General features: G+C 38.5%; 4 protein-coding genes across 5 annotated transcripts; 2 read left to right on the top strand and 2 right to left on the bottom strand.

The window, feature by feature from the left end:
• Positions 1-427: 427 nt before the first annotated feature.
• LOC135624842 (trifunctional UDP-glucose 4,6-dehydratase/UDP-4-keto-6-deoxy-D-glucose 3,5-epimerase/UDP-4-keto-L-rhamnose-reductase RHM1-like) lies at positions 428-3,295 on the bottom strand. The gene is made up of 3 exons (XM_065128854.1): positions 3,137-3,295; positions 1,280-2,892; positions 428-1,153 (listed from the first exon to the last, which is right to left on the bottom strand). Exons 2-3 carry the CDS (start codon positions 2,849-2,851, stop codon positions 683-685), a joined length of 2,043 nt encoding a protein of 680 aa, XP_064984926.1. The 5' UTR covers positions 2,852-2,892; positions 3,137-3,295; the 3' UTR covers positions 428-682.
• A 4,016-nt stretch (positions 3,296-7,311) lies between these two features.
• Positions 7,312-8,271, top strand: LOC135624843 (early nodulin-like protein 3). Its single transcript, XM_065128855.1, has 2 exons — positions 7,312-7,494; positions 7,575-8,271. The coding sequence occupies exons 1-2, from the start codon at positions 7,329-7,331 to the stop codon at positions 7,940-7,942; spliced, it is 534 nt and encodes a 177-aa protein (XP_064984927.1). The 5' UTR covers positions 7,312-7,328; the 3' UTR covers positions 7,943-8,271.
• An 886-nt stretch (positions 8,272-9,157) lies between these two features.
• Positions 9,158-23,271, bottom strand: LOC135624841 (uncharacterized). Of its 2 annotated transcripts, none has more exons than XM_065128852.1 (12): positions 22,981-23,271; positions 22,821-22,885; positions 22,238-22,336; positions 20,042-20,174; positions 18,678-18,737; positions 17,310-17,369; positions 15,686-15,808; positions 14,337-14,408; positions 13,233-13,370; positions 12,313-12,468; positions 11,078-11,182; positions 9,158-9,527 (listed from the first exon to the last, which is right to left on the bottom strand). In XM_065128852.1, the coding sequence occupies exons 1-12, from the start codon at positions 23,203-23,205 to the stop codon at positions 9,495-9,497; spliced, it is 1,269 nt and encodes a 422-aa protein (XP_064984924.1). In that variant the 5' UTR covers positions 23,206-23,271; the 3' UTR covers positions 9,158-9,494. The 2 variants fall into 2 exon arrangements, with proteins under 2 accessions (XP_064984924.1, XP_064984925.1); XM_065128853.1 differs by having other exon boundaries at positions 9,158-9,524.
• Positions 23,272-23,782: 511 nt separating this feature from the next.
• On the top strand, positions 23,783-25,276 carry LOC135624173 (VQ motif-containing protein 4-like). Its single transcript, XM_065127580.1, has one exon. It carries the CDS (start codon positions 24,449-24,451, stop codon positions 25,163-25,165), a length of 717 nt encoding a protein of 238 aa, XP_064983652.1. The 5' UTR covers positions 23,783-24,448; the 3' UTR covers positions 25,166-25,276.
• The last annotated feature ends 468 nt before the right edge of the window (positions 25,277-25,744 follow it).

The following is a 25,744-nucleotide window of genomic DNA, read 5'->3' as shown; positions in this document are numbered from 1 at the left end:
AAAATCAGTATGTACCATTTGTCAAGAATTAGATGCCTAACCAGAAAACTGTAATTTAAGCCCTTCAAACATAAAGAAGACACAGCAACTATGCACCACCCTTCTTTGAATATGTACGGTACAGAAATAACTTCTACTTCAAATAATACATGAATGAACTTTGACATAGGAACAGAACCAAACAGGAAAGACTCGAGAAAGTAAAAAAGAAGCTCATGCTAGGAATCACATTATTCAAGAACAGTATAAATGCAGATCATTTGTCTATATACAGATTTACACCATATACTATGAAACTCTATTTGGATTTAAATACATCTAGTTCGAGTACCAGCAACAAGATACAGAAGAAAAAAAAAAAAACATAAAACCAACACTAATGATGGTACAGGTAGAGGTTTGATGTCTCACGGAGTTCTTCTGTTCATAGAGATACAACAATTCGGCTGTGATTCAATAGATATCCTACAATATTAATTGGACAGGACCATTCAAATTCTAGACCTTTAACAATAACGATTCTCATAAATGGCAAAATACCCATTGCCTTCACTACAATGCATTAAGCGAAGAACACTAATTGACAAGATCAGACATACAGCAAATAGAACAACTAAAGGCAGAGAACAAGGTTCAACATAGGTAATGTAGGTTGAGAAATTAGATCTAATTTCTACATTATCTAGTTTCGCTTGGTTTCTCCACCAAGCGGGACCTTCCTATTTGGTTCAAAGACATACTTGATAAGTGATTCCTTTATAGAACACAACTCAGGAAACTCTTTCTTCAACTTTGAAGCATCCATCTCATTGTTGCTGCGAGGAGCAACAATGACCTTAGCCTGCTCTTCAAGCGTAAAATTAGCCCACTTAAAGCTGGGATCAATATATTTCTTGTACATCTCCAATATCTCGTTGTGACTAACGACCCCAGGATTTGTGAAATTCCATATTCCCCTGCAGTTCCTTTTTGCCATCTCAATAGATATTGGCAGAAGCTCATCTAAGATAGTCATGCTGTTGGGAATGTTTACCACTTTATTATAACGACTGATCTTCGTGATGAAGTTCCGTGGGTTGTTCAGGTCAGAGGATATTGGCATTCGAACCCTCAGAGTGCATACATTATCATATTCCCTCAGAAGTTCTTCAACCTGCATTGCCATATTGGAAAACTCATAAATTCATCAGCTAAGCAATTCTTTTTTGTTCAAGAACACTCTTACGATGTTTCTAAGGAAATGAATAAGGTAAAAATGGCATGAGTAGTTTTTAGTTACCATCGCCTTTGTCTTCGAGTAGTATGAGCCAGTAAAATTTGGCTTGTCTTCCTCCTTGAAACCAATGCCTGAGCCTTCTGGATGTGCATCATCGTACTCAAATATACACCCAGTAGCATAGTTCATCATCAACAACCCATGCTCCCTGCAGACATCTGCCAAAGTAAGAGTACCCACAACGTTGGTGCGAATTGTCTCCATCTTGTGAGACTCGCACCAATCGACATTAGGCCTGCCAGTCACACCGGCAGCATTAAAAACATGCGTTGGCTTCACTGACTGGATATCCGATATGAGTTGTGAGCGCTCCTCCAGACGACCCTTTCCATACTCAAAAGGTATGCCCTGTTTTGTGCATATCTTCCCAAGGAGACCACCAATCCACCCAGTCCTACCATAGATCAAGAACTTGAGAGGAGGCTTTTGGGAAGCAGCAGCATTTCTTGGAGCAGGAACCACCATTCTTGTCTGACTCAAATTGTTGGTGAAATGAGAAGCCATGTCCTTTGTGGCTTCAGACGCATCAAAGTGCCTCTCGATTCCAGGCATCATCAGCATCCGTGGATGAGGAACTAACGCACCGGAGACATCGCCCCACCAACCAGGATTGCTAGTGTACCACTCCATCGTCTTCCTCAGTCCCTCCTCCCAAGTTGTCCGCTCCGACCACCCGAGGTTCTTCAGCTTTTGATCATCCAGGAAGTACCTCTGGTCATTGAAGGGCCTGTTGTCCACACACTTGATGACAGAGTTGGGATCCAGATCGAAGAGCCCGCAGATATCCTTGGCCACATCAATCACCCTCCTTTCTTTCTTCGTCCCAATGTTGTAGACATGGCCGACTTCGCCTCGATGAAGCACAACCTCGAAGGCCTCCGCAACATCCTCGCAGTAGAGATAGCTCCTGACGTTGGATCCATCTCCGTGGATGGGGAGCTGCAGCCCCCGCATGGCGAGGAGGATGAACTTGGGAATGAGCTTCTCGGGGAACTGATTGGGCCCATAGACGTTGTTCCCCCGCGTCGTGATGACGGGCAGGCCGTAGGAGCGGCCGTAGGCCATGACGAGCATCTCGGCCCCGGCTTTGGTGGCGGAGTAGGGGTTAGTCGGCAGCAACTGCGACGCCTCGTGATTGCCGACGACGGCATCTTCATCGGTCTCTCCGTATACCTCATCGGTGCTGACGTGGATGAATCGGCGGATCTGGCCGGTGACCTTGCAGGCCTCAAGAAGGACGTGGGTGCCGTAGATGTTGTTCTTAGTGAACTCGAAGGAGTTGCCGAAGGAGTTGTCGACGTGGGTCTGGGCGGCGAAGTGCATGATAGTGTCGATGGATTCGGTGAGGAGGAGGAAGTGCACGAGGTCGGCGCTCGCGATGTCGCCCTTGACGAACTTGAAGTTGGGGGAGCAGAGGGAGGGGTGGAGGTTCTTGAGGTTAGAGCAGTAGTCAAGCTTGTCGAGCACCACCACCTTGTAGTCAGGGTAGTTACGGACCAGGCGATTGGCGACGTGGGACGCGATGAAGCCCGCCGCCCCAGTGATAAGGATGTTCTTGGGGGTGTAGCTCGCCATTCGCGTTCCTTCCCTTGCCGCCTTCCTCGGGAGGACCCAAGCTGCAGAAATGGAAACGCGTCATCAAGATTGGGATCCAAAATCTACAGGAGGAGGAGCAGCAGCAGGAAGCGAAACACAAGCAATCTTCCGGCGTCATCACGATCGCAAATCGCGGGACATCGGGAAGACATCTCCGAAAGAGCGGATCAAGAAGGATCTGCCAGCCGATCCGTTCGATCTCTGCCCAAATGCAGTAGAAGAGAAGAAGAAAAGAGTGGGGAGAAGAGTGGAAAGAGAACTCGCCTAAAGCCGAGGACTTGATCCGGAGAAGAACGACAGCAGATGCAGCGCAGCGAACGACGCCAGACACAAAGGGCGGTGGGAAAGAGAAGAGGCAATTGATAGGTTTATATAGCGGAGTTTTCACAGAGTTGGAGTTGGAGTTGGAGTTGAGGGAGTAATATTAAAGACGAGACTAATCGATTTAACAGACTCGATGAATAAATATATACATAAATATAAATAAATAAATAAATAAATCTTGGAAAATAAAATAAAATAAAATCAACCAAATCCCACGAATTGGGGGATCAAACTAATAAGTAACTTTGGCGATGCCTTTAAATCCTATCCCAATTGGGTTTTAAAATTGTATATTATCTCGAAATCATGGAACATCCCACCAATCTGTCGTCATGTATCCATTTCATAAATGGCCAAAGACAAATCATTCATTCTTTAATTTTCATTTAACTCTGATCTATCTATATTATAGAGTCTCACGAATCCACATCATTGCACAAGCAGTCGAGAGCTATACGTATTCAACTCGGTTGGCGTGTCAATTTGCGTAGATCTTCACCGCGCCCCAAGTAATTAAAACGATCGAAGAGGCATTACATCAAACAGCTTGTAGCTAAGGCTGATCGCACGTGAGTAGTTGCTACTGTGTTAACTCGGATGCTCCCCTACCTACCACCAAACGGCCAGCCCTTCGTCAGGAGGTAGGTATGCTATCGACGACGCAGAGGCAGCCACAGTTCGACGGTAGGTGGAACGCACCACGTGTATCCCTCCAACCTTAACTGCGATACGGCCCGTGCCCGCATCTTGGTTGTTGAAATGCTCGGTAGAAATTACTGGTGCGTGGAAAGCAGAGAGGCAGCAGAGGCAGACAAGCGAGGAGGGACTCGAGTGTATTTTTTTGGTGCTTTCCTGGTGGCATGAGTTGCTCGTGCGTTCGGAGAGGCAAAGAACCTGACAACATTTGCCAATTGTTTTAAGCTGAGTTCCCCATCTCGAGGTACCATTTTTGGGCAGAGTCAAGCTGCTCCCAGCGGGTGCTCGTTCTGAGAGAGACCAGTTTTTGGGAGAGTCCACGGCTTCCTCGTGATACTGTGGCTTTGGTCGAGGTTGCACTAGTTTCTCTGAGGAAGAAAACAAGATGCATTGGTTGGCATACGTTTAAATTTCGTCAACTACGCGAATCTTATTCCGGAGGATTGGGCTTTGTAATTAACGGTTACGTTACATGATCGGATCTCTAAATAATTAAATAGTGACTGAGTCACGATTTGTTCTTATATATATATATATATGAGCTGGAAATAATTATACAAAACACTTGGCGAAATAGTTACATTACCATTTAATTTACGGATGTTGAAATTAGTTTTTTTTTAAGAACCTCTTAATAATCATTAATATATGTGTGCGTATGTATATAAATATCATATCACACATAATATTATTATCTTTTTTTGTGTCTAAATATGTTTGATTTAAGTATTCGAGGAAGTATTAAAAAAAAGATACATTTTTAGAAGGTATAGAATAATTAAAAATATATATATTTCTATGGGCGATTTTTTAGTGTTTTTGGGCATTTTTTTAAAAGATATTTCTGTTTTTTATTTTTATCAGATGATGTCTCTTATTTTTATAATAGATGTACTCCCCCTCGTTATTTTTCACTATCTCCGTTCTCATCTTTGTTCGTTGCTTTCACCGTCATTCTCATTCGTCACCTTTATTCTCGGACTGAATGCTTTCGTTGTCGATGGTGATAGGAGACACTAATGACAAAGCAACTAACAGAGACATCAAGACCGAAGGTCTCACAATGAGGTATTTGGCGATAGTGGCAAATGATGGCCTCATGGCAACTAACACGTGTTGTCACATGAGTTCAAGGGTAATATTCAAAATAGAAATAATTTTTTTATCCATTATGACAAAGAAATCAATCACAGGTTTTATTCTTATCCTTTATGACAAGGAAGACAATCACATGCTTCATTCTCATCCATTATGACAAGGAAAACACTTACAAACTCTCTTCTTATACTTTAAGTTATAATAAGATATCTTAAACCCAATACAATGGATTTCTTTTGAACTACTTGAATTCATATTTGAGATTTTGGATTACTAACTTAAATATAAAAGGGACTAAGTCGAGAAATTTCTTCCAATCTCGATCTTAGTGTATGTGGTACCTCGAGAGCTTGACACCTCCAACTCAGACAATACTGTTTACATAAGTTCGGATCATGTCAAACTAATCAAGACTTCAATGATGTTTTTCCTTGACAATTTGACCTAAAAGGATGGAACGTCCACCCACCAATTCTCTTAATGAATACTCTAACCGTCTTACCTCCAACCCACATTACTCTTTACTCATAGAGACAAGTGTCTGTTTAATAACTCAGACCCCTCATCCTATAGATGAACTCGAGCCACCTGCTCATTCTCGCTAAGGTATTTCTAAACCTTAAGAAATTATTGATCGAAAGAGCACCTCACCGAATGAGCCATGATTTGTTCTAATATATATATATATATATATATATATATATATATATATATATATATATATATATATATATATATAGTTGGAAATAATTATACAAACCACTCGGGAAAATAGTTGTCAAATTAGTATTTTGAAAACCTCTTAATAATCATTAAAATATTTGTGCGTACTTATATAAATATCATATCAGACAGAATATTATCACATAATTTAATGTCTGTTTGATTTAAGTATTTAAGAAAGTATTAAAAAAAATCTATTATCAACTAACACACATAAGCTTCTTAGGAAATAAGCATAAGCTTCTTCTCGTAATTCCTTCTCATCTTTTATGATAAATAAGATAATCACAATTTTCCTTCTCATCCATGTGAAAAACAATCATAAATTTTTTTCTCATCCAAGTATAAAAAGATATCTTACTAGGTACAATGAACTCCTTTTGAACTACTCAAATCTATATTTGGAGATCTCATCAGATTACTAACTTGAACATCGAAGGGATCGGGTCAAAAAATCTCTCTCAACCTTGGTCTTAGTGTAAGTTGTGCCTTAGGAGCTTGACACCTCTATATCGGAGCCATCTTGAAGACCTCCACATCGGAGCCACCTCGGAGATATTTTGAATATTCTTGCATATGATTTTGGAGTACATCGGATTATCCAAGACATCAATAATATTTTTTTTCTAACAAGTGATAAACTAGAGTAAGGGTGAAGGGAGAGACAGGTCTTATAAAAAAAAAGAAAACATGGAGCACCTTTCCATAGAAAAATTCCAAAAAATTAGGGGCCCAACTCAAATGTATGGCCCACGTTGGGTAGGACCCAATATGAGACTCAATCTAGATTAGACTCGAGGATAACGACCGAACCCGAATATGGATTCGACTCGGACCTTATTTATATTAGTTAAGACATGTAACATGAACTATGCATGCTTTCTATACGGATTTGATCGTATAAAGCTACTGATGGCACAATCTACAGATTAGGAGAGTAACACTTAATGCTCCTTATACGACTTATATTAATCTAACCTAACACCGAATCGGTCAGATGCGATCGAGTATTGGATAATATATGATAAATACATGCTTGTTTGGTGCTAAGTGAAAGAAAAGAAAGTTCCAGAATTTATAAGCTGTCATCTAGCGTGCAAGTTTCTTTTACACTAATGGTTAAATGAGAATTAAAATATATCGAAATAAAAAATAATCAATGAAAAGTAATGTATTATTAAAAATATGTGAATAAATTCTTTAAAATATGAGCTCGAATTCCATATATATATATATATATATATATCAATTGCTCATCAAATTATGCTACCAAGTAAAATCGTATGAAACATGTGAAACATTTTTATCATGTCAAAAGACAATCCCTAACAAATAAACAACAATAAAATGAAATGCAAAGAACTCTTTTTGGTGAGGCGAGATAGGAAAGAGAGGGTTAATCGCTTGGCTGTCATCATGCATGCAATCGCGGGGTGCAATGAACCCGAACCGAAACGTCTAATTACTGTGCATTGCGCGTCACACACTCTCCTAGTCCTCTCACCTGCTCTCGTTCTTCCTCCCCAACGTTAACATCATCCTCTCTCTATATATTCCCCCTCTCGACCTTCGTTTCCTCTCTGCAGAGTGGTCTCATCTTCTCCGGGGTGATCAGATGGCGTCGACAGCTATTGTTTTGGTGGGAGTTGTGCTGGGTTTGGTTTCCTCAGGCTGGGCTTACGAGTTCCACGTCGGTGGAAGCCATGGATGGGTGGAACACCATCACGAGAAATACAACAGCTGGGCCGAGAGGAATCGGTTCCAAGTCAATGACACGCTCCGTAAGTACTCTCACATCTCCCGTCTTCCATGAATCTGTGTACTCGTCGGCGGTGTTTGATGTGTTTGGTTTACCATGCAGTGTTCAAGTACAATCCAGGGAAAGACTCTGTTTTGGTGGTGACGGAGACTGCCTACAAGTCATGCAACGTGACCAGCCCCATCCAAAGCTACACCGATGGCAACACCATCTTCAAGTTTAACCACTCCGGCCCCTTCTACTTCATCAGCGGCGCCGCCGGCCACTGCAATCGTGGCCAGAGGCTCATCGTGGTCGTGTTGGCTATCAGACACCACAAGTCCCATCGGCTACCCCCACCGGCGGTGGCGCCGACCCCGTCGACACATGGAAGTCCACCGCCATCCTCCTCTGCATCGGGTTCGGCCGTTTCGAGAGTGTACCTCGGAGTAATGGTGGCCATGGCGCTGGGACGTGCGCTTCTAATTTGACTCGGCGGATGAAATCTGCCGATCCTCTTTGTCTTGTTGCTCTGCCTATTGTTGGTTGTCATCTGAACCACCCCCCAGCCAGAATTATTAACTTGATTGATGTCGTTTGGTGTTTAGACTTTTTTTTGTCATTTCCAGAATACCGTGCCGACGTGAGAGACGCATGCGTGGTATTGAAGTTGTTGGTCAATGGTCATTTTACTTGCCCTCATTTGTGGGTTTAGACTTTGGAGTTTCCATCCAAACTTTGTCGCCGTTTGCATGATGTGGACGCAAGTACATGTATCACATGTGGATGCAAGTACAAGGAAAAAAGTCTTATGTTGTTCCTCCCAACTTCATAAATGGTTTCTTCTCTGGTTTTGACTGTGACATTGATAAGAGAATCCTTGTCTAGTTATTTTAGGAGTAAGAGAAGGATTATCTATAATATAATAATGGATTAGTTAGTTACCCAATCTTCCTAGGATTCGCTTCCAATCTCCCTTTTGCTTCAAAAACAAATTTATATCATGCCACCTTTTGCTTCAGAGCTAATAGAAATTTATTATTTGTTTGTTTGCTTTTACACAAAAGGTACATGGTGAGTCTAGGACTTTTTGTGTATTAATATCCAATCTATCTATCTTCAAGCATTCCAAGCAACAACTCACCGATCTTAGAATTAATCTGACTTGTCTTTTTTTATTCCTTTGCATACCGGAACTATTATGACCGACCCATACAAGTTATTGGAATTAATCTAACCTTACGGAAACCAGACTTAGAAAACTACATGGCTCCTCCTGGCTACAAGGGTTTAGCCCTTATCCAACCCGTCCTCGGTTGCACAGCTGTCCATACATTGAATGGCTAAAATTGAATCCTGCACTAAAAGATTCTTGTGGAGCATCACAACAGACGGATGTATCTCCGATAATGTTTCCTTTGCCTAAAATGGAGGCGGCCGGGCCGGGCCGGGCATAAAAGATCACCGAGCGTGATCCTTAAGATAGGAGAATCCAATCGTGTCACACTTCCAAGTGACAATTCGGGGCACCCCTTCAGCTATAAAAACACTAGTGACACGTTCGTGGTTGGTTCGAGGAATGTAAGCACCTGCAAAGAGCAGATGCTACGGTCCTCAAAGGCTCAAGTCCAGTCCAAATGGCTTTTCCACGGATCGGGGTCCAATCCACGATTCCGTCTTGAGTATATATATACAGGAGAGAAAAAGAAAGGTAACGTTATGCTTGATGTCATAATGTTACCGTAGTTGCAGGGTACAAGATAAATCTAATGACGCACACTTGTTTACAACAAGATTATAATTCGATCGAGGGAAAATTCATATGGAACAAAAGAGAAGAACACAAAATCAAGTTGCGAGACATAGGACTCCAAAATCAACAACTTACAGCTCTGTTGTGAGTGGTCGTCAACGTTGCCTAACACCGACAGCTGATTTCGACTACGAATTCAGTAGCTACAACTTACCAAGCTCTTACAGATGGAACTCAAGGTCAGAACAGCAAAAAATACAACAGCTCCAATTTCCATGTAACCGCTTCCATCAAAAGAAAAACCATCTTCTTCGAGTGGTCTTCTGAATTGAAAGAGATATGCATTAAAATAGTAAATACTAAAAACTACATTGCAAGCTTCTTAATCCATAATTTCTTTATCAAACTTTGTACTCAAGGAACAATACACCAGTAAAAGAACCATACTATCTATTTTCGAAATTTCAAAAACACTAGGAAAAAAAATGCGAAAAAGGTAAACAAATCAAATATTCCCTATATAAACCATCAAAATGATAACAAAAAATATGATACACATCAAGAACACCAAGTGTTCTTTACATACAAACACTAGCACAGTTGTACTGCTTTTTCTATTCAAATTAAAAAAAAAAGCATTAAATATAACTGAGATAAACTTTTATCAACAGAAGATTTAGGTCCATTTACCTATCATCGTCAAGTATCCCACAAGCACAAAATCATTGTCATATCTTTGTTGGAAACCAAGACATGACAGTTCTGCATTCAATTAATTTAAATATAGAACACATATATCTATAGAATCCCAGACATTGAAACAGTATATGTGCATTTTGGCCTTTCAAGTTGAATGCTAATAATAACTAACATTTTGTATGGATTTGAAGTTTTCTTTTTCCTCTAATAGTTGCTAGTAAGTAATTAGCAATTAAGCTTCTTACGAGTAAATTATTTCACGATCATAAGTTGCCTAAGCTACCAATGTGGTACCATGTCTCAAGAACTGCCTCTAGTCTGACAAGTGGTAACTAGATTGTAGTAAAATTGATCGAAACAAAGCAACTAGGAACAAGCCAACATGTACACTCTGGGTATAAAGACTAGCAAGACAATAAATGTGTCAAACCTTTACATACAATTACAACCCAACAATACTATTATTTATTTTATATCTAAAGAACTTCAATTAAATATTATGGGTCACCACAGTAATAGATTTAATACCTCATTCATTAAGCAGTTACAAGTTAGTTAATTTAACAGTTATCGATGGTCTATGCAATTTGCCTCATTCATGCTGAGGCAGCAGCATGAATATATAGCTCATTATTACACCAATTTCCTAGAAAGTATATTGAACTAAATAGTCTTCTGTAACATGAAGGCACAATCATGATAAATATATAGCTCATTATTACACCACTTTCCTAGAAAGTATATTGAACTAAATAGTCTTCTGTAACATGAAGGCACAATCATGATGAATATATAGCTCATTATTACACCACTTTCCTAGAAAGTATATTGAACTAAATGTCTCATTTCTTGTGAAACTCTCATTACAAAAAGAAAGCTCCAGATGGGCATGCTTATAAAATAGACAACCAAAACTTCAGACAACTAATAGTACAACTGAAGACATTATTTTCCCCACTAAGATCTATGATACAACATCCAACTTTGATAACAAGAACCAAAATTTAACATGATACCAAGCAGGCATTTAGAATTCTCAAAATATACATGAAAGCAGGACTTACAGAAAAAGAAAACCAAGAAGAATTAGTAGTACAGATGGACTGCAGATAGACAATGATATGTCCAAAACATAAAGGTGCTTCTTTGGTCAAAAATAAAAACATAGACTAACCTTGTTTCCTTGGTCATGTGATCGTGTGACTATAGACTGGGGAAGACCAGCTTTGTCGACACTCCTTAAATATGGTTGTAACTTTTCTTTCAATAGATCATTTAGCTGAAAGGGCACCGAATAAAATGAATGTAAGCTCACCGTTTAGTACCTAACTTATTTGTATCAAGGGAGATTAGATTCACATATATATCATATATGATTTATGTACACGGTGAGGGAGGAGGGGTTAGAAAAGAAGGGAACAGGACCATCTGAATTCATCTGTCAGACAGGCAAAACTTAAGAAGCAGCTACTGTCAAACCAAGATGAACCCATTAATGTATATACATATACAGCATATGTACATTAATGAATTAGCTGTCTCATCTCTCTAGGGACAACTAAGTGGTTAGCGCATTGTATTTTCAATTAAATACACTAACGTTCAAGTCCCACAGTGAGCACCTAATATGGATGGTTATGTAATATTATATGGAAGGAGTAAAATTTTAGAAAAAAAAAATGCAGCTTCTAGATAAACATAAGACTAGACTTTCCTGAATGAGCAACTCTAATCATGTGTGAAATGAACTTTCATGCCGAGAAATGGACAAATAGAGAAAGAAAAAAGATATTAGAACCTAAAGAACGCCTCTCTAATTTTCCTATAAGGTACAGATATCCAGGAAGTAAAGTTGATATCAAGTGTACTATTGAACAACATGTACCCCAAAACATGCTAGAATGATAAAAAAAGATGAGAGTTAGTGATCACTGAGTTAATGCATTAATCTCCTTAACTAGTGAACATAACAACTGCATCTATAATTTATTTTGTGAATTTGGTTATAAGTCAAAATCAACTTTGACTAGGAGAAGCATCATTGAGATAAGGAACTCTAGACCGAAAAGCTCATATAGATCTTTCACTGGGGAAAAGATGAAGTCATCTTTTTATAAACTAAGTGAGAGAGGACACATTGGCATCATTGCAGCATAGCTTTACTGCACAACTCTCACCCCTCCCCCTCATTAATTATACCCAAAAAAACGACCCACAGAGAAAAAACAGAAAATGGGAATAGTGCTTAACTTATCAGATCATTAAGTTATGATTCACATCGAAATCTACAGAATCTTTGTCCCGTGAAAGTTCTAGTTCACTTGTGACTTCTCTATCTTGAATTGAAGGTAACCAAAAAAGATGTAGTACAATATCCTTAAACAAAGGTAAACCTGGATTAGAGCATACCTTATCTTGGCGCCATTTTGCTTCCCATTGTGCATCCAATATGTTGTCTGCTATTTCTCTTTGGGCAGTAAGTAGAGACGTCATCTCTAGTACTTTCGCTGGATCTTTAAGCTCCTCCTCAGTCCATGAAGATGCCTTAAGTGGTAGATCTATCTCCTGCAGAAATTCTTATCAGTCAGGTAACATGATCAATCTGACAATCAATCATTAGCATGTGTTAGTTCATCGATGACTTTATCATGAATAGCAGCTTTAGGAACTTCCTCCTTGCTCCTATGAGAAATGCATCACTGACATAATGCACATGAAGATGGATTATGTGACGTACATACATCAAATCCTAGCAATAGAAAACAAAAAGGAAAGAAACATGGACTCTTACATCGTTTGCAATCAGGTAAACTAATGCCTCCTCAACAAGCATTCCGGCATTATATAGAATGACAAAGAAGCAGAAACAGAACTCCATGGAAAGATTTGAAGAAATGAAGTGAAGAAGCTGAAACAACATTATTTCTAGAACAAAGCGGAAACAGAAGCATACGACTAAAGAAGCTGGTCCATACAGCCCTGCTCCTTGAATTTCAATTTCAGTTTCATATATAAAATGTTTACCTACCATGAAATATATATTATATCAAATCTAGTCAACAGTAGGTTAATGTGAATCTGCAGTCAATACAAATCAAGAAAAGTTTAAGGACTAGAATTTTTTTTGTATAGTGCATGATAAAAAGAAGGTTCTTCCCTAGGATGACATGTGTTGATTTTTGAAATAAAAAACCCCAAAATCAGTAATGTTTCTAACTGAAATAGGTCCCACATGCTATATAATTTGCACACAGCTATGTTTAATTTGCTTCTTGTCTTCAAAGAAATAGCACAAACATGACATAAATGAACGTGATATTGGTTCTTACCCCCCAATTCTGAGGTCTAGGTGGGACATCAAGATTCAATACTTCTGCCTCTAGTGCTTTCTTTGCTTTGTAATATGGAATATTTTTAACAATTACCGGATCATCCCTTGCACGGACAGGATCCACCGAGATAAGGGCCTAAGATCAGAAACAAAGATTTAGAATACTGTCATACCACCAAATCACAAGTTTATGTTTCTTAAGAATAGTTAGGACTTACGGAAAAAGATCCATATAACTAACCCCAAATAGTTGGGACTTATGGTTTTGTCATTGTTGTTGTATTTTTCTTCAGAATCATAACCTCAAAAATACATTGTTTAACCAACCATTATGAATAATAGTGAACATATGACAATCTGGACAAGCAAGCTGATGACTAAATTGAGATGTAAGATTTAATATATATATATATATATATATATATATATATATATATATATATGATTCATCAATAAAGTGAAAAAAAGAAAGCCAACTTGCAGCCCACAAAAAGTCAACAACACAAGCCATAATGTTTCTGTAAAAATCTACAAAGAGACAGATGGCAACGACCGATATTTACATAAGAACTTACCAAGGCATTGCGGTTTCGCCAATGAGATGTGTTCGCTTGTGACTTATTTTAATATTGCCCCTATGGCAACATAATTTTAGCCATCTATGCAAGAATTCAAAGAGTATTTTTCATTCAAAAACGAAGAAATAGAAAAGCAATTATTTTTAATATTTTGAATCATACTCTTCCATTAAAATGGGATTAACTTTTTAATGCATCAACCATGCTCCAAGTTGCAACTGCATATATCCAATGGAATAATAGGCATTCTAAAATTCAAGAGACCCCAAATCTAGAACAGAAAACTATATAGTATATACATTCTTTCATGGTTAAATTGTACCTTTTCACCTGCAGAATTTCAGGTATCTGTATGATTACATTTAAACAGAACCATAATATAATAAATTCACGGTATCCTCATACTACAATGTAATGGAATATATATATATATATATATATATATATATATATATATATCAAATTGATATCAATTATGGACCCAGTTTATGTCTATAACATCAATAAATCACATTGCTACTCACATTCTGAAGGTGCTCCCAACCAGGTTTTCGCTCGGCAACCAGGTCCCGGAGTTGATCATACCGCATAGATTCCTTGAAATTATTCATAAATCATCATATTTTCACGAGCTCAAGATAAGCCAAGATTATATGAAACATAATACAAAACAGTTATTGCAGCTGAATAAAATACATGGTCGAAACTAGAAGTTATGTTAAAATTGTGAAAGCAAATCAGCAAAGCATAATATGCTTGCAAGTTTTAACCTGAAATCCAGGTGGTATATTTCTGAGGAAAAGAGAGAGACACCTTTACCTGGAATTTGCAACATGAAGATATCTGCTATGTAAGTTTCTGAAGTTTCCCCATAATTTTTTATCCAAATTGCACAGGTTCTAGCAAAATGTAGCCCAAACCGTCTAAAATAACTGCTTTAATTTCAAAACAATATCCCTTACATGTTACACCTAGATCCCAAGGTAATGCACCTAAGTGATTATGTTCGATAAAGGTATAGGTATAAGGTTTAGGGGGCAAGGATTCTACAGTTATATAATCTTGAACCATAATTTATATTAATAATGGTAGAAATAATTGTAACAAGGACAAACGCGAAGTATATATGCAAAATATATGGCTCCATATGAGGTGTTGTTTTTCTTATTTACAAGGACAGCATATGTACCAACACAGGTGAATGCTACCATATATTATAAATATGAAGTAATATCACCTATGGAGGATTAGGCCATATGCAATGGGGTTTTATAACAGCAAATGCTTATGCAACTATATATGTGGCTGCTTAGACCACTATTTGGAATAATTAATCTGTTCCAATCTGCCCAAGGGCCAATATCATATCGATACCCAGAACTAAAATCCTTATATTGTTTTACTTGGGGATGGTTTATGGTGCATATGGTACCTGATCTCAGGCAGTTAAATGGTTTAAATGATGTAGTAGATTTTCAAAGAATGAACAAATAAACCCTTTGATATGACATAGCAATATGTACTTCAGCAATACAATGACTTTGATGCATAGTTATATGCACACATGATTTGCGGCTGAAGTGATGTTCAACACACTAGAAAACGTATCAGGCTTGAATTGTTCACTTCTATAAGTTTGGAATACTTGAGACCAAGCATCACAAGCAAGATCCACATGCTTCTAGTATGCTGAGATCACTAGAAAAGAGATGAAACGATTGATGGACTGATATAGAGTGTACTTGATAAAAAAACTTCATTAATATATAAATTGCAGAATTAGCACTTGAAGAAACAAATGAATTGGTATAAATTAAAAGCCTCACAATCCTTGGAAAAAGAAACATGCATGGAGAATTGAAAATTAGCTAACCTCGTAAGACCACCAAATTTTCTGCTTAACATCCTCATCAAAGTTGAATCCTCCCATAATCTGAGGCATGGTGATCAACCAAAAGGCAGCAATCTTTGGGTCCCTCATGCTATGAACAATGTTCTGAGAAACCATTAAGCATGCTAAAGGTTATATATTTGGTAAAGCCAAACCAAAGCATATTGCTTGTGTGGAACCCAAAGTGCCTAAATTTAGCATAATACATGAGTTATCTAAAATCTTCACTTACATACATGTATGTATGCAATCAATGAAATTGCTGGGTTTTTCTAGCCTGCAAACCACTGCCTAGATTGATGCAACAGCAATTTAGTTAATTTATCAATAAAATAAATTTGATTAGTTAAGGAATATTTCGCATACGTAATACATTGTCACATGTCAACACTTACTCAACAAGGAGAAAAAAATAAAGGAAAATATGGAAAAAAATAGAAAAAAATCATATTATTGAAAATTACAAATCTTGATTGAATATCTTAAAGATTCATCTTTATAAAGATGAAAGTTTATCAATTAATAATATTATCAAGAGAGGAAGATTATTTTTCAAATTAAGTTATAAATATCACCTTCTTCAAAGGAAAGAGGATATCATATATTTGATTTGATGCGATTATAATTTTTTTATTTCTGCATTTCTTTTTATTTTTGTACTTAAAACTATAAAAAGAGGCTAGAAGATTATAATGCATCAATATGAATCAATGAATTGAGTTCTTTCCCGCCTTGTGAGTGGTGTGAGGCCACAGTTATTTTCCCAACAGAATGATTTCATTGTCCACATGTAAGACGTGCGGAGGTGCAAGACCATCATCTTAGGATTATTCTCCTTAAGCCAAAGTAAGTATGTTAGTTGTCCCTTTAATTTCCTATTACCTTTCGTTTATTATCTTCCTCTTCTCTCTTTCTATTCTTCTATAATCAGAAAAATAATTTGCCGTTGCTTGTCCTACATCATAGATCTTGACTGCTTTATGCACTTTCCTAGCCTTGCATCAGCCTTCTTGTGCTGTTTGAACTTTGAAGTAGATCAGCCATCTTAAAGGTTAAAATCTGATTGACTGCCATTCAAGATTGTCACAATTTAATTCAAATATTGGACTCTCCAACATAAGTATTTTATATCCCCATTTGTTAAGGTTCATAGCCTTGTCTAAAGGGAAGAAAAAAAAAATCTAGATTATATTTAGAAACCAGGAAAATCACGATCACAATGGGCATAACTACTATACATAAGCTAGGTTGTAAAAAGCATATGGAAGAAGGTTGTAACACTACAGTGGAAAAAGTGGTAGAATTAATATTGAGCTATACTTAGCTGCTAAAAACACAGACCTACACTCATAGATTGGAGAAATTATAGAATAGGAACTAGGTTATCACTTCAGTTCTAAATTATAACCATTGTTCAAAGATTGTTAAAGTATAAAAAGTAAGTTCAGAAAGAAAAAAACATATAACACCTACTGTAACCTGACCGATAGATAAAAAAACAAAGTTCCACTCCAAAATTTAGCCAAGAATAATCATGTTCCAAAATGAGTCTGGATGACATTTTCCTCCTTAGATATGAAAGAATCAGAGGTACCATGTTACTTACCTCATATGGGTAGTCCATCTTCCTCATAACATTATATGCTTTCCATGGAGGTTCCATAATCTAAAAAAAAAAAATGAATTAAAATTAAGAGGTGATGCTGATAAGAACCAGTGAGGATGCATGTTACACGACTGACATAATGTGATAAAAGAAAAAAACTATACTCATTGACCAAATAGATATAACAATACAGTGACATGTAATTGTATGACAAATCTTAATTAGAACGAGGCTATTCATGCAAACAGCATGGAAATGTTTCTTTAATGATATTCTAAGGAAAACATCCCTCACTAGAAGAATTCTCTCATAATGGATATTCTAACACAACTGAATAATTTAACATCCAAGAAAATCATGGATATTCTAACACAAGGGAAATATCCCTCATTAGAAGAATTCTCATAATGGCTTAAAGAAAGTATTTCAATCTCAAATATGAATTAGATATTGACTCCAACAGGCCAATCATTGAGCATATGTGCCCTCCTGGTTGTCATTTTCAAAAAAATAAAGTCTCATATGAAGGAAATGAACTGATTCAGTACTGAAAGTTCAACTAGGAGATGTTTTGCCAATCCAAATAGTCAATCGCCTATCAATTCTGAGAGGCTGCAAGTATCAACCAATAACTGTACCTAACTGAGCTATTCTAAATATAGATTTTATGGATGATAAATGGAATGAGAGAACAGTAGTCCACTGTTGAGAAAGATGACAGCACAGGGACAAACACCTTTCTAGTTATATCTTGATAAACATTAAATTGTGTGCATATTGAGGTATGTTAATGACATCATAGGGACAAACATCTTTCTAGGCCCTTTCTAGTACTTTGCTCTCCCTATCCTTCTTAATTTCTTAATGACTTCACCTTCATAAATTATCACAATAGTTCACTTTTTCAAGTGAACATCCCATCCGGTTTCCACATCCAAGATTCTGTGAAACTCACTACCAAGAATTAGATGGTGGATTACTGGAACTTCAGAAAGAATACTCTCTTATAGTTTTCTCCGTGTGGAGGTACTTTCTGTTACTCTTCTAGCTTTTCTAGCTTCCTTTTCTATCATATCTGGATATTGAGATTTGAGACCTTCTCGATGCAGAAAACAAATCAACCAACCAGATGATTGGAATGTGTCAAAAAAAATTCCTTGATCACTCCTACTAATTTATGATTAGATATTTAGAACTCCTAATTTGTAACGTCATCCTATTGCATGAGAAGATCAGAATAACCATGCTTCTGCCAAATTATGACACCAAGCAGGCAAGATTGTATACTGATTTATAAATGAACAACAGAAGATTGGGACAAAATATTAAGAGAACAAACCCGAAAGGACAATTCATAATTCTACTCACCTCATCTGCTGAGATCCTAACTTGCAACTTGTGTTTGCACTCTGGGCAGCCCATTACACCCTGCGGAAATGATAGGCAATGCCTCAAGCATTTTTAAAAAATGTAATCAAATGATGTATAATTAATATTGAAATGAACTAACTAAAGTGTTATAATTCCTGGGCATCAAGCAAGATGAACAAATGTGTACCATGAAAAACTGATAAGTGTCAGACAATACACACACACAAACATATATATCAGCTTTCCACACAAGTGCAAATGGTAAAACATGATTCAAAGTTAAAATAATTTTAAAATTTTAAATACATAAGTACAGAAAATCTTACAAGGTACGATATGCATGCATACAATTAAAAGAACTTTACCTGCAGAACTTATAGTTGACAGAACAAACATGGAAGAATAAATGAGCTTATAAGCAACAACAGAATTAGGTTAGTAAAAGCATCCGAAGGGGAAGGATCATGCTAATTATCTGACATGGGAACAATATTGGCTTATATAATCTTTGTAAAACTTTGTTGGGAAAAAAAAAAAAAAGGTACATGCATGCATTAGATTGGGAAAACATGCACAACAGGACAGGAGGTGCATGTAGGATATTTCAACCTAGATACTAAGATCCACCAGGAAGTATGAACTCACAAACACAAAGAAAACAATCGCATAAGGAATATAAGATGTTGATAAAAGGTACGTAATCCCTACATCACATTAAATGACATTATGATGCTGTCATACTTTCATAAAACACCAATGTTTTGACGTACCAATAGTAGAAGAAGACCACTTTCCTAAATGTGCTTCTTTTTATGCAAACAGATTGCAAGAGAAGTAGAATCTACTTTTCCCATATATGTAATTGAGTACAAGATTTGAGCTAGTATTCTTCTGGTATTGATGAAGTATCAGACCTACTATCAAAAATCAATTATGGAACTTTAATATTTATGATCCATCTTCTCAACTGTGACCTAGCATTTTAACAGTACCCATCAACAGAAAAGCCTATTTTCTATTAGGTTAAAAATAGAGGAAAAAGATATCTCTTGAACAAATAGAAAAAGAAATTTCATGTAGCATTAAATCAAGATATTAAGTTCCAGCAAAAGAATCACTAATATATGTATCATGGCCAATGATATACATAGTAAATATAAGGGTTCCTATCCGGTGCAACTTAGGTTTTAATCAAAACTATGCAATTAGACTTGCTCGTAAAAGGTAACATGGACCTATATTTAGACTGCACCAGCCTACTGACTAGACCTACTTACGTCATAGGGCAACTGAACTTTAAAGATAATAAAAAAGAACAAATTAGGTTCATAATTGAATGGACAGAGTATGGCGTATCTTACTGTCCCATCACAGGTTGGACAATCTTTAGAGGGAAGCGGTACAGAAAGATTAATGGCAGCAGGAAGATGCACCAACTCAGCACGGTTCTCAAAGATGGCCTCTGCAACACAATCAGCTGTTGCCCTCTCGCCACTGCAACAGAATGCTCAAAAATCCAAAATACCAATTAACCAGGTTCAATTGTTAAATTGAAATATTAATAATCTAGTAATAAGTCATGGACTGCATTAGTTGCCCCCATTCTCATGCAGCACTACAAACAAGAAAAGTTATAAAAGCACACAGACATTGTATCCACGAGAGTGTCTAAGAGCTTCAACAACAACAATGACAACAAAGCCGTAAAATCTTAATCACTTGGGGTCGGCTATATGGATCAGACTTCAACACATGTCCTGATGTAAAATTATAGAAAAACAATAGAACATGGAAAAACGATAAACAATAAAATCAGTATATACATATACATATACATATACATACATACATATATAGATAAATATGTGAAATTTGATAAGTGTTAAACAACATGGACACATATCCACTAAGAAGATAAACATCGTACATGATTTAAAGAGGTGAATGCATGAATCTAGAAAACAGACTACGATGCATCTCTTGAGCAGACCAGATACAAATTCATGGAATACCCAAAGCAATGAGAATATAGTAGCCACTAAATTCACTTGAATAATGCAACTACTGCGACACATATTAATAACCTGAGTTGATACACTTGCAAGCATTAATTAATAGTTAAAATTTAATAAACATCATGAAATTGTCAAATGCCGATCCTCACCTCATCGTCCCTGATAGTCCTGATTATATATCAAAATGCAAATTTAGGATACACCTAGAGTAAGATTCATTTATATAAAAATATATCCAATCAAGAAATAATGATTAGAGCAGCATCAGGCAAGTTAGATTAATTGGGAACTGCTATGTGAAAGAAACTAGGATGGTCCAAAGTGAAAAAAAGGTGAGACAAAGTTGTACTAGGAAATAAGAGGATTCCAACAACAATAAATCCATGAAAGATTCTTATAACAGTGACACAGATAAATGAATAAATAATCATATCTAAAACTTGATTAAATGGTAGCTCAGTACACAATTATCTGCAGCCAATCAAGCATGATTGCAACATGAGGGAAAAACCAAAAAGAGGCGCCTAAAGCTAGTAGCATCAAACAAAGGTGTGAAAGTGTGCCATTAGTAAAAATACAAAAAGTAGATTCAAGAAGAACAGGGGTTTCTACTTCTAGTATCCACCTTAAGTTCTCAAGATTATAACCTATCACATTTATTTTGTATAATTGTGGAATTACCCACGACGATTTTACATCTGTTTATTCCAGGGTTTAACAGGTCTTCACCATATGGAGCTCAGACTTCCATCCTCTAGGTTAACAAATCTTTTTTCCGGCTGGCTGCTAGGTTTATGGTAATTAAAGTATGAAGAACATCAAGTTTTGTGATTTTGGTTGCATAAACTATAAAGCATAAAATAGATAAAACATGTTACACAAGTTAAATTTCAATCTTGACCTGTAATCATAAAGCCACAATAACTCCATCACAGTAAGGGATTCAGCACATTAACTTGGCTAGTTGACCTTGTGGTAAAACTACAAACACCTGGTCAAGTAATGCTTCCATCGGTGATGGGGCTTGTTGGACTTGGGCTTCTAATTTGGATGCATATGATGCAGAAAATCATTTAGCCTAGTACGATGCTTAATGGGAAGCTGTTTAATTTCCTGCTTCTAATAATGAACAAACAAGAAGCCTAAAGGACACATTCGACAAAACACTGATGGATCAAGCCTGTCCTAAGTCAAATTCACTAGTATGAGTAACCACCCCTAAATTCCACTAGTTGGATTAAGGTGCTGAATTGACCCTTGTGGCGTCATCTACATATCCATCAAAGCATGGAGGACATCTTGTTTTAACTAGAGTCAAGCACAGAAAAACTTAGTAATGCGACTCAAAATGATCAAGCCTAGAGATTAAGATTAGATGGAAATGCATGAAGCAGATGGATGAAGCACATCGTTGGGAGCTGTATATACAAAAATCTATGACATTCCTTTTTTCAGCAATAAACTGCTTATCAAGGTACTGGATGAAAGCACCAACAATAATCTCCAAAATTAAAAACATGACGAAAAAGAGACATTACTTACCTTCTGGGGTTATAATTCTTCACCTGATAGTGCACTTTGCCTGTACCCTTGCACATAGTACATCTCAAAGCTTGCCAGCCATTGCAAGTAGAGCAATTTCTGAAATGAAGGAAAGCAAGAACCTGTGATCATTTACCGGTGCAAAAGATTTAAATGAACATTGTAATTTGTCTGACCAAAAGTGTGCCATCATATCAGAACCAAATATTATAAAACCCATTCAATTGCATTCTTTAATTGGTTTCAAACAAGCACCTTTTCGACCTCACTTTAAAGATAGATCACAACAAGAAAGGTGTTCCAAGATAGCAGTAGGGTTTCATCCATTAATCTTTGCCAATAAGATCACAACAAGAAAGGCAACGTGATCCAAGATAGCAGTAGGGCTTCACTGATGAATCTTTGCCAAAAAATATCACAAGAAGGGCGAGGTGATCCAAGATAGCATTACTGTTGCATCGATGAATCTTTGCCAAAAAGATCAGAACAAGAAAGGTGAGGTGAACTAAACTAGCAGTAAGGTTTCACCGATGAATCTTAGCAAATGACAACCAGAACCTAAACTAACAAGGGCCAAAATTACCGCTGGCAGACCACCTTCTTCCCCAATTCCAAGGCAATGTCGTATGTCCCCAGTGTGGCGACCAACTACAACCAGCCAATTCAAGAAACCAGTGACCTGTCGTCAAGAAGTCTCAACAAATATGGGGTTCAAGAACAAAAGAATCGAATGGAGCGCGTACAAAGATGGCGGAGAAGGAGATCTTGGAGGCGAGCTCAGGCAGGCCAAAGCCGCGAGGGGCGGAGCCCGCAACGTCGATGGCGAGGGTGAAGGGCGAGAGGACGAGGCGGATGGGGAGCTCGAGGAGGTCGATCATCTGCTGGCCGTAGCGAGCCGTTAGCTTCTTGTACTGCGTATCCGCGAACTGCTTCGCCGCCTTCAGCATCTTCTCCGTCCCCCGCCCCATCCTTCCTCCTCGCGTGTGCTTCCCTTTCCACCCACTTCTTCGCGGCCCCCCCTTACCGCACCGGATAACGTTCCTTCGGGGAAGGAGGGTTTTGGGTCTTTTATAGGGCCGAACAAATCAATTCGGATCTTTTTTTTCGGATATCCACCTATATTTGATCCGTTTAAATTAAATTTCGACGGGTTCGGGTCTTATTGGGCCTCTGTAGTGTCGGTCTGACCTGTCCACCGTGTTACGATTAAGTCATCTCCACCCTCGGCCCAAAGTTGATATTTACGGTTCACCCAATACGAAGCGACGTCTACAAATATTACGTATTGATAACTTTACTTCAAATCTGTTATGTGAGTCATAGTTCAGTAAATTCGATGTGGATTAAATCGGAATATTATATTTTATGCTTTATCAATTATTTTTTTTGTATTAAAAAATAATATTAATCTCAAATGTGATCGTCTCAGTTAATTTAAATTAATTAATAATGTTGAATATCTCAAAAACACAAAAGAATAACACAATTAGGTTCAGCTCAAGTCACTGGCAAATGGCCAGCGAAAACGACAGTGGCGCTGCTAACTCGACAAGAACAGAGACAGCACCGCAGGAAAGAAGAGAAGGTTGCCAAAGAGCTCAATTGCTCTGCTCGCCGACAACCAACCTCTGACCTGCTTCGCTTCGTCAACAAAAGCTGCAATAAGAAATCACGCAACAGCTGATGAACTCTCTCGTGTGTTTGCATGTGCGCCATTTTCACGTGATTAATTCTCTGTCTCTGTCGAAACATGATGTTGAAAGAAACCATGCGCTTCATTCGTCTTCCCAAAGAGCCAAACATGATCTTAGAGGCTGTATGACTTCCTCTGTTGTTTAGTGCAGCATTAGAAACACTTCAGCAAAGATGATAGAAAATTAGAAATCTCTCTCAACAGAACTCCAAATCTGTAAGTAGTCTCTCTCTCGAAATCTATTAGTTGGCTCTTCTCTAAGGGTAATTGAGGTAGAGTAAAAGATCCAATCTAAATAAGAGAGAACAAGAAGAATGATATCATGCTGCGCCATCACTTTATTCTGGGAAAGAAGAAGCCGACCCAGAGTTCTCCTTTTCTTTTTCTTCTTCTTGTGTTAACCTTCTCTTGCCCAGACGAACTGCTCTGTTGTTTCGCTCCCTCCCTCTTTGTTCCCTCTCCCTCTCTTCTTTACGGTAACTGTTTTTCCTTGTCCCTGTCCCTGTTCACCTCCGTCGATGGAAATCGACCCAAAACCACGGGACGCAGCGATCACCAGGAGTAGCAGCAACTACAGTAGCACCAACGGAGGAGCACCGGCAGCAAAACCACCTCCGTCGTCGCCAACAGCTGTACCACCTTTGACTCCACAGCCCATTCCGAGGGCCTGCGAAGCGAATCCGTGTCCGACGACCTTCGTTCGTGCCGACGCTTCCTCGTTCAAGCAAGTGGTCCAGATGCTCACGGGCTCCGCCGAGACCGCCGCCGCCAACTCGACAGCTGAGAGAAGCTCGGTAGCTCCTGCCGCCAAGGTCACCGGCCCAAAGAAGGCCGCTTTCAAGCTCTACGAGCGGCGAAGCAGAGTCAAGAACCTCAAGATGATCGGCCCCCTGATACCGACCTTGCTGGACTCCAACCCCAATTCCCCCGTCGGTGGCGCCGCCTTCTCTCCTCGCAAGCTGCCGGAGGTTCCCTCGCCCAGCACGCCGGACTTCCCTTCCCTGTCACTGAGCCCTGTCACTCCTCTGATCCCGGACCCCTTCGAGCGGCCGCCGCTCAGCGGCACGGACTCCGCCAAGTGGGCCGAGGACCGGGCGATCGCCGAGAAGGGATTTTACCTTCATCCGTCGCCGAGGACAGCGAGGAGAGACGGCCAGCCACCGCGGCTGCTGCCGCTGTTTCCGGTGACCTCCCCAAAGGCCTCCTCCAACTCGTATCCTGCCACTTGTAATTGAGATGGTTCGACTCCATGGCTGTCGATGGCTACGTCCTGCTCTTTATTTCCATTTCAACTGTAAAAATGGTTAGTCGTGGCTTTATCTGAGTTAAATGACTGCTTCTCTTTAGCTCTCGCTGATGTGATTGAAAGCCTGACAGCAGAGTCGAGGTATCGATTCTTTCGATCAACTTCTTACCATCTGCGCTCGGAATAAGATGTAACCGAGGTGCATGTGTTCTTCCACTGTTCCACACTCCTTGGTGGAGAATGATTCTGTGATGGAGGTGGGAGAGGAATCATGTGGATGATATATGAACCACGTTCCGAAGAAGAAAATATGTTCGGACTCGAGGGAGAAGATCGACTACCAGAGGCTAATGGATCTGTGAGTAGATAGATTCATCATTAAACAGTATGCAAGGGAGAGCAATGATATCGAAAGAGAGAGGATTTGATTTGTCTCGAGCACCCAACGTCGTACAGGCCACCATGATCGAGAGAGAGAGAGAGAGAGAGAGAGGAGTATGGGAATGTCATTCCTGTGTTCTTCTCGAAAGCCTTAACCCGACCTACACTTTTATTTCGTTATAATTCC

Source organism: Musa acuminata, chromosome BXJ2-10, assembly GCF_036884655.1.
Source record: "Musa acuminata AAA Group cultivar baxijiao chromosome BXJ2-10, Cavendish_Baxijiao_AAA, whole genome shotgun sequence".
Lineage (NCBI taxonomy): Eukaryota > Viridiplantae > Streptophyta > Magnoliopsida > Zingiberales > Musaceae > Musa > Musa acuminata.
Note: the sequence above shows the minus strand (reverse complement) of the source record. Positions and strands in the feature narration are given on the sequence as shown.